General features: G+C 59.4%; 2 protein-coding genes across 2 annotated transcripts; both read left to right on the forward strand.

Moving 5' to 3' along the window:
* Positions 1-2,371: 2,371 nt before the first annotated feature.
* Positions 2,372-4,974, forward strand: BXZ73DRAFT_41127 (MFS general substrate transporter; the record flags this gene model as incomplete). The annotated part of the gene is made up of 16 exons (XM_048018712.1): positions 2,372-2,566; positions 2,704-2,761; positions 2,812-2,882; positions 2,937-2,956; positions 3,018-3,078; positions 3,130-3,186; positions 3,239-3,292; positions 3,353-3,415; positions 3,557-3,629; positions 3,738-3,786; positions 3,845-3,863; positions 3,930-4,030; positions 4,081-4,188; positions 4,243-4,293; positions 4,349-4,642; positions 4,707-4,974. The coding sequence occupies 16 exons, from the start codon at positions 2,372-2,374 to the stop codon at positions 4,972-4,974; spliced, it is 1,542 nt and encodes a 513-aa protein (XP_047881490.1).
* Positions 4,975-5,465: 491 nt separating this feature from the next.
* BXZ73DRAFT_87884 (ATP-NAD kinase) lies at positions 5,466-7,410 on the forward strand (the record flags this gene model as incomplete). Its single annotated transcript, XM_048024749.1, has 8 exons — positions 5,466-5,582; positions 6,093-6,157; positions 6,209-6,294; positions 6,349-6,492; positions 6,546-6,671; positions 6,732-6,832; positions 6,903-7,073; positions 7,138-7,410. 8 exons carry the CDS (start codon positions 5,466-5,468, stop codon positions 7,408-7,410), a joined length of 1,083 nt encoding a protein of 360 aa, XP_047881491.1.
* Positions 7,411-8,543: the final 1,133 nt, after the last annotated feature.

The following is an 8,543-nucleotide window of genomic DNA, read 5'->3' on the forward strand; positions in this document are numbered from 1 at the left end:
TGATGGCTTCCAACGGCCTCCGGATCATCATCCACTCAAATTTGGAGAGTTTTTCGCCGCGCACCGCCCTTCACGAACCCAATCCGAAGAGGCCTCCTTTACACCAATGCCGGCCACCACGTGTACGCGATCTCAAAATACGCTTCAATGGATACATCCCTTCAAACGCCCCCCTTGTCCGCTCTACGTACCCCTCCGGCGGCACGCGCCGAACACCATCGAATCTCCACAGCTCCATATGCAGGCCAGACCCGGGCAGCGATTGAGTTCAATGCTGGTTCTCTGTCACACCATTGATTCGCACCGAACCTCATCCCGGGCTCCATTGAGCCCGGTCAGCTGAGTGATTGCGGACCCGCACGCGACATATCAAACTTTGAGCGTAAGTACTTGTTTTCGACCACTTACCCGGTGGACGGGCAGCATGCCGTGGCGAAATGGCAGGTGCAGCTTGGATCGAGATGCGCTTGGCTTTCTCGCGTGGGAGGGATGGTCAGGTACACGGCCTTCATTCCTCCTGTCGTCTACGCGCGCACTCGATGAACGACCCTCTTACTTACCGACACATCCGTGGGGCTTTCACGCCTTTGATTCGCCGATGCCGAGACTCACATAATTCCCGAGCAGATCGCAAGCTCGGTTCCGTCCGTCAAGGCCGGTGTCGCCCACAGGTACACCCATGGACTCAGAGCTTTCCCGCTCGACAGCAAGGTTTCGGCCCATGGTTCACCCGTCGTACACCGCTGATCCAATCTTCGCGCCATATTTCTCGTCCTATCACCGCGCAACCGACGTTCGTCCGCACTCCCGAGCCTCTCAGGATTTGTTGACCTCCGTTGTAGGCGCAACGTGATTGTACGCGCGGAAGAGGCCGCATTCCGATGTTTCCGCCATGAAATCTCATGTCGCGAGCACAGCCAGAGGCAGCCTCGTGCTCCAGTCAAGACTCCGGCCGATCGGATGTAGCTTTGCGGCTGCTTGGTTGAGGGCCGAGCTAAGGAGGGGAAGTTTTGTGGATACTCCCCGTTCGTCGGCCTATTGGGCATGACATCGGCGGGATGTGCGCTGAAATGCTGACAGTGCGCCAGAACTCGGTTGCACCGGACGCTTGAGTGCAGTATCAGCACTAGGGAAGCACTCGACTCTTCGGTCAGCAACTCAGGACGTGCAGTACTTTCGCAGCAAGAAGAACGGCATGATGCAGCTGCTGCGACAAGCATTAATCAGTAAGTAGTCTAGTAAACACCAATCAAAGTTCTTCACTTGTCTTGGGCTCAGGACAAGCAGGTACTTCGTAAAAGACTTCCGGCCGCCCAGCGAGCCGCACGTCTCACGCGCCCCGGCCCCGAGCTGTCTGTTGTAAATATCCCTTTCTCACGGAGCAGGATCCCTATCTGTCCCCATTCTCAATTCAACTGAATGAGTGACGAAGGCAGGGTCCTGTCGACTAAGTAATGTCAAGCGCGCGGTTGGCGCCCCTACGGTCACGGGGCACTGGGTCGGACTGACGCTTCTCGAGTCTCAACTTGCGCTTGTTTTCAGCACCCCGTCTCTTCCGTCATGCCATCCCATGTCCGGCGGTATCTCCCACACTCTGATGTGCCTCACTCAAATGTCTGCAGACAACTTGCTTTTTTGCACCCTTGTATCAGCATCCGAACACATGTCTGCGCCGCGCCCTGCTACTTGCACTCAAGGCGACCAGCTGACCTACCCTGCATCGGCAGTTTCTGATCTCAGCAGCCTATTTCCCCGCCCCTGCATCCATTTCTTGTCAGTCTTTCCTGCATCCGTTCCTTGCGCGTACAGCCCATCTTCTGCGCATATACCTTGCATACATCCTGTCTCTCAACTGCTAGGTCACAATCACTGCCCTCTCAGCCGTTATATTGTAACGTTCTTTTCGTCTCTGTCAACCATCCTATAGCTACCCCTCTTGCAGAGACCAGTGCCAATGCGCGCCAAAAATCGCATCGCGGGGCCGCAAATGAAGTCTCCCTCAAAGTTCCTTCACAAGGGCTTGGTCACACTAGCCCCGGATGCGGACGGTCACCTGCGCGTGGGGCCGGAACGGCGGCCGCCCGATTCCTCTTGGAATTAGTGCGTAGTGCGTGGTTCGTCTTCGCAGACGTGGGCCGGCACGTCTCGAAGTATATATACCGCGTCATCATCGGCCTGCCTCCCGCGCAGGGCTTCACGTCGCCCTCTCAGCACCTCTGGACTTCACCGTAATTGGTTCCAGGTGAGCATGGCTTGATTTTTGCACACACAATGTGCCGACCTCATCTCCCTCCGCTTCTTCCCGCATCCTCTGTCTTTTGTCCACTCCCCACTCACCCTACCCATCTAGTTTGCACAGGCATCCACAGCCATGTCCGACGAGAAGCACGACGACGTCAAGTACGTCGAGAACGTCCAGTCCCCGTCCGATGCCGCAAACGTACTCCCCGACGGCGAACTGCTCGCCGAAGACGTCCGCCCCGAGGCCGAACGTCGCCTCGTTCGCATTCTCGACATGCGTCTCCTGCCGACTATCATCCTCATCTTCATCATGAACTACATCGATGTGCGTCTTCCTCGCTCTCTCGCTCAGCATGCACGCCGCTTCCCCACACCCGCACCCGCTTTGTCGCTTCGGACAGGCGTGCGAGCGCGTGGCCGCGTGGCCGCGTCCTCTCGTAACGGGAACTGAACTCTCCCCAGCGCGTCGCAGTCACCTCCGCCCGTCTCAAGGGTCTCGTAGAGGACCTCCACCTGACCGGTGCGCCTTCTCCTCGGACGCGCGGCTGGACGCTCATCCTTTTGGCCCAGACATTGAATACTCCACGATCCTCGCCGTGCTCTACGCGTCCTACGTGCCCGCGCAGATCCCGTCGAACATGGTCAGTCCGCCCGCCGACTGCTCGCGTCCTTGGACTTACGGCACTTCCCCACAGATTCTAAACCGAATTTCCCGGTAAAGTCGCCGCGTATCCGGTCCGGCCCGGACGCCTCTGACGTCATCCCACACCCACCAGGCCATCCTACTACATCCCCGCCTGTGTTATGGTCTGGGGGCTTACCAGTGCTCTAACCGGAGTGTGTATAGCATGTGCTTGATACCGGAAATGATTCTGACATGTGGCATAGGTTGCAAAGAGCTATGGTGGCATGGTCGCCGCGCGGATCTTCGTCGGCATCCCCGAAGTTCGTCTTCTCCACGACCGGTCCCTTTCATCGGCACTGATCGCACACACAGGCGGCCTTCTATCCCGGTGCGATATTCCTCCTCTCGAGATGGTACACTCGCCGGGTAAGTTCTCTTTCCTAGTGTCTCCGCCAGGCTCATACCCACGATTCTTCCTCCGTCCAGGAACTCGCCTTCCGGTCCGCAATCCTGTACGCCGGTCTCCTCGTCTCGAATGCGTTCGGCAGTGTAAGTTCTACTTTATCCGCTTGACGCTGCACCGCTCCATGGTGTGCCGCTCCATGTTCCTGACTTCCGAGTTTCCCTGGCCTATCTTTGTCATTTACCTGTGAACATGGACGCATGAATTGACCTCTCGTGACCCTCCAGCTCATGGCCGCCGGCATCCTCTCCGGCATGGAGGGAAAGATGGGTATCCGCGCCTGGCGTTGGTGCGTTCTCCGTCTCCGTCTCCGTTCCGCATTTCTCATGCTTGTTGTTTTCCAGGCTGTTCTATATTGAGGTTCGTCTGCGAGGATAGCTAAGGTCATCCTGGAACGGTACTGATTAGGACCTTTCCCACAGGGCGCGATTACCATTACGATTGGAATCTTGGCCATGTATGTTTCCGTTCTGTCTCCCCCTTCGTTCACATCGCTGATTTTGCGCCAACCACAGCTTTCTCCTTCCCGATTACGTGCGTTTGCTCGATCCGCATGGACCATTTGAGAGGATGGTACTGAGCATAACATGACGACAACAGCCTCACAACACGCGCTGGCTTAGCCCCGCCCAGCGCCGCCTCGCTCAAGTTCGGCTTGCTGAAGATGCTGGTGAGGCCGACGAAGACGCGACGAATGAGTCGTACGTCGGCTTACTTTCTTCTCGTCAACCATCTAAACACGATCTCATAGTGCATTCACCGGGCTCATCATGGCGCTCAAGGACCCGAAAGTTCCGCTGTTTGCGATTATGACCTGCTCGCAGCTACTCGGCCTCGGTTTCGTGAACTTCTTCCCCACGTGCGCACGCTCCTCTCCCTTGGGCAAACAATCCAAGCTGACACAGGACCGCAGGATCACCGGTACCCTCGGCTTCAACACCACCGTCACTCTTCTCCTCGCCGCGTAAGCCTCTTTCCCCTCCCCTAACCCCATTCCTACTTAGCTCGCTCCTAATCAGCCCGCCATGGATTCTCGCGACCATCGTCTGCCTGATCAACGCTTGGCACGCCGACCGCTCTGGCGAGCGTTTCCTGCACATCGTGCTCCCTTGGTGGGCCGTCATCCTCGCGTACATCATCGGCGTGTCCACCTTTGCGACCTCGGGTCGGTACATCGCAATGATGCTCATGTGCTGCGGCTACGCCGGCTTCGCGCTCACCCTCGTCTGGGTCTCGAACGCCGTCCCGCGCCCGCCCGCAAAACGCTCCGCCGCGATCGGCATCGTCAACGGCTTCGGGAACATGGGCAACCTGTGCGTACATTCGTCCGTCTCCCTCCGTCGAACGCCATGCTGACGCCCGTGTGTGTGTCTCCAGGATCGCCTCGTTCACCTGGAAGTCGGAGTGGGGCCCGGACTACCACCCGTCGATGTTCATCGGGCTCGGCGCGCTCCTGCTCGCGACCGCGCTCGCGCTCGCGATCCGCTTCATCCTCGTCGCCCAGAACAAGGCGCTCGATCGCGCGGAGGCGGCGGAGGCGGCGGACCCTGCGTCGCGCGAGCGCGTGGAGGAGGCGGCGCGCCTGGAGGGCGTCACCGTCGAGGAGGCACTGCGGCGCCGGCGCGGGTTCCGGTACCTCGTCTGATGGCAAGGTGTGCGCTAGTGTGTGTATGTAAGATAGACAGTACTTGTGGCTTAGTCTTGTGCCATGTTGCACGAACGAACAGTGCAGAGATCGGATTTCACTGGACGGTTTGCGACGATTGCAAGTATTCGGAGGAGTGGAAAACTCTACATGGTGCGGGAATATAGTCGTAGAGCGGTGCTAGAAGAACAGAGGGGGCTGTCGAGATAGGAGACAGCTACGATATGAGCCGAATTCCACCGATGACGACTACGGTTGGTAGCCGGGCCGGAGAGGGCCGGGGAGCACGCGAAGGTGCGTCATGGCGCCTGGTGCGAATGGCGCCCGGGAACGTCAGCAGAGCGGCACCGAGGACCTGTTCTCTCGCCTTCCCTTGCCTGCTGCCTTCTCTGCTTCTCCTTCTCCAACTGTGGACGCCTTGGACTCGAAGACACGATATAAGCGCGTATAACGCGTTAAATACTCCCTTCCGCGTGGCCCACCCCTCTCTCATGGCCGCAAACTTCAGGAAAACTCTGCTCTCGGCCAGCACAACGGCAGCCAAGCTGGCGAGCATGCCCAAGGCACCCCGTCTTGCCATCTCTAGGATCGGCGCACAGCAAGTCTCTGTGCGTTGCTTTTCGCAAAACGCGCTCTCTGCGCCAAGCCCTAGGATCCACCTCCCGAGACGAACGGACGTGAGAGGCGTACCGAGACATAGGTCCTACGCAACGTACGTCGCACTACTCTTCTCGTTTTGTCATGCTCGCGTCACCCGGTCAATGCTCCCTCTGTATACCGCATTTCCCTTTCCACCGCTCGTGCCAGACTGCAAAGGGATGGTGGCCCGAATGCAGGCGAAACCGTCTTCGAAAACCCCTCGTGGTCGAGGATGACGAGACGGTTTGCCCATCTCAGGATGGTACGCGGATCTCGCTTGACCAAGTTGAGATGCGTAGCTAGACGCGTCCGTCCTCGGGGTACAAGAGTCGCCAGATGTTGCGCAGTTTGCGTGGTCACTTTTATGTACCATTTTGTTTGAGCCTACAGCCGGCTCGTTCCTTCACCTACCAAGTTATGGCTTTCCGTCACTGACTACCCGATAAGCTAGCCGCGTCACCAATGGCATTTCCCCCAAGTCCGTGCTCATCGTGAACAAACTACGCACACAGCCGGTCATTGACGCAATCGACACTTTGCTCTCGTGAGTATGTGCTACTTCCACCGTCTTGCAGTTTATTGACTCGTTCTAAAGGTATATACGGGAACAGTATCCAGAAGTTACGGTATACCATGAAAATCGGCCTGATATCCCGAAGGGTGTAACAGTGTGGGAACCAAGTACGTCCTATATGTGCGTATGCTGTGCATCGTCCTCAAACCTTTCTGGTCCAGCACCCGACGCCCCTCCAATAGATCTCGTGATCACACTCGGGGGAGACGGGACCATACTCCATGCGTCCTCGCTGTTTAAAGTTGGCGCAGTCCCACCTGTGCTCAGCTTCTCCATGGGCACGCTCGGTTTTCTACTGCCCTTCCGTGAGTACGCCTCGTCCTGCACGCGAGTTTTGACGCATAATGGTGTCACGTAGATATCGACGACTACACCAGGGCGATCGACAGTGCGTTCGCAGGGAAGATAACGGTGCTGCACCGCATGCGTCTGTCGTGCACGTTCCAAGACCGAATTGGTGCGCCTATTGACACTCACTGCGAAGGTCTGTGTCCACCGGTATTGCGTTCCGCGCATGAAGCTCATCGGGCAGTGTGTGGGATAGATTGGCAGGTCATGAACGAGATCGCACTACACCGGGGAGCGAGTCCACATCTCAACACAATCGACGTGTATGTGGACGGGCAGCATCTGACCGAGGCCGTGGTACGTCGTTGTAGACATCGTCGGCTGATGAGTTCGCTGATGGACGCAACGTCTTCGCGTGCCTCTGCAGTCGGACGGCCTGATCGTCTCGACCCCGACCGGTTCGACGGCATACTCGCTCTCAGCCGGCGGTCCCATCGTCCACCCATCCCTGAGCGCGATCGTCCTGACCCCAATCTGTCCACGGAGCCTCTCGTTCCGGCCCCTGGTCTTCCCCTCATCGTCATCCATCACCCTCCGAGTGCGTCCTCCGTCCCTCTCCGTCCCCTGCGCCGCCCTGCTCACCCTCTGGCCCGACCGACCAGATAAACGAGCGCTCGCGCTCCTCCGCCTCGCTCTCGATGGACGGCCAGACCTCGCACGTGCTCAAGCCCGGCGAGAGCGTGACGGTCCGGGCGTCGCTCTACCCGATCCCGTGCATCAACCGGTCCTCGATCTCGGAGCCGCAGGACGCGCGCGAGGGCGTCGAGGGCGCGGGGCCGGGCAAGGAGGACGACTGGGTGCGGGACATCAACAACCTGCTACAGTACAACGCGACGTTCCGGAGCAAGGCGCTCGCGCGGCATCAGCGGACGTAGTCGCGAGTTGGAGGGGGGAGGGGGGAAAGAAGGCAGCGGGGTGATGAGTGCTTGTGGGGATGGGAAGGATGTCTGGTAGGGATACGGTCGGTTGTGCTTCGCAGGATCGGCGGGTTCGGACGCTGTCACACTACTCTATCCACAAATCACTATTTGCAGTCGGGCTATGTGCTGCACTCCATCACCGTTTATGACGCTGACCAGCGTGTGTGCTCTAGTGCTTGCATGCATGAGTACGGCTTGTACTTTCAGAGTGATGACTTGCGTAGTCTCAAGTTCAAAGTGAGGTTTAACCGTCATCACTTGACCCCAAAGCAAACAAAATGTACATCCTGTAGTGCGGGAACCTAATAGTACCAGTAGTCGTAACATACAGATACACCAGCAGAGTCTAACGGAGCTGCTCTACTTTCACTTAACCACCGTGCTCGTCCCCGAAACCTTGCGATTCCGGCGCACAGTCTCCCCAGCCATGTAGTACCCCTCGTACCGCACGTCGAGCTCGTACACCTCCTCCTCCCCCGCCTGCCCTGGTCCCCCCGACGAGTCGCACGGGTAGCTGAACGACAGCCGAACCTGCCGCCCCGCGCGCCCGAACGTCCTCCGCCCCGCGTCCCACGTCTGCACGAGCATCCCCTCGTCCGGCTGCACCTCCTCGTCCGCTTCCCCCCTCCGCCTCTGCCCCTCCGCGCCTGCGCCCTCACCCTCGCTCTCGCCCGCGTCCTCGGCGAACCGCACCGTCGCCCACAGCTGCGCGCGCTGCAGCCCGTCGCTCGCGCACACGCCCACGAGCACCGCGAAGCCCAGCCGCCCGCCCATCCCACACGCGATGCGCCCCCTCGCGCCCGGCGCCCCGAGCCGCACGCCTCCGTTGCGTCCTCCTCCTCTTCCCCCTCCCCCTCCTCCTCTTCCTCTTCCCCCTTCCCCTCCCCCTACGTCGATCACGAAGCCGAGGCGGCGGAGGCGGTCCGCGGAGCGCGCCGCGAGCGCGACCGTGCACGGGGGCTCGAAGAAGACCATCGAGCCCGCGAAGCCGGAGTCGACGGCGGAGGAGGAGCGCGCGCCGGAGGAGGAGGCGGCGGCGCTCGACTCCGCGACGCTCCGGCGCGGGTGCGCGGGCTCGGCGTGGATGT

This window comes from Epithele typhae, assembly GCF_022376455.1.
Source record: "Epithele typhae strain CBS 203.58 chromosome Unknown BXZ73scaffold_5, whole genome shotgun sequence".
NCBI classification, from domain to species: Eukaryota; Fungi; Basidiomycota; class Agaricomycetes; order Polyporales; family Epitheliaceae; genus Epithele; species Epithele typhae.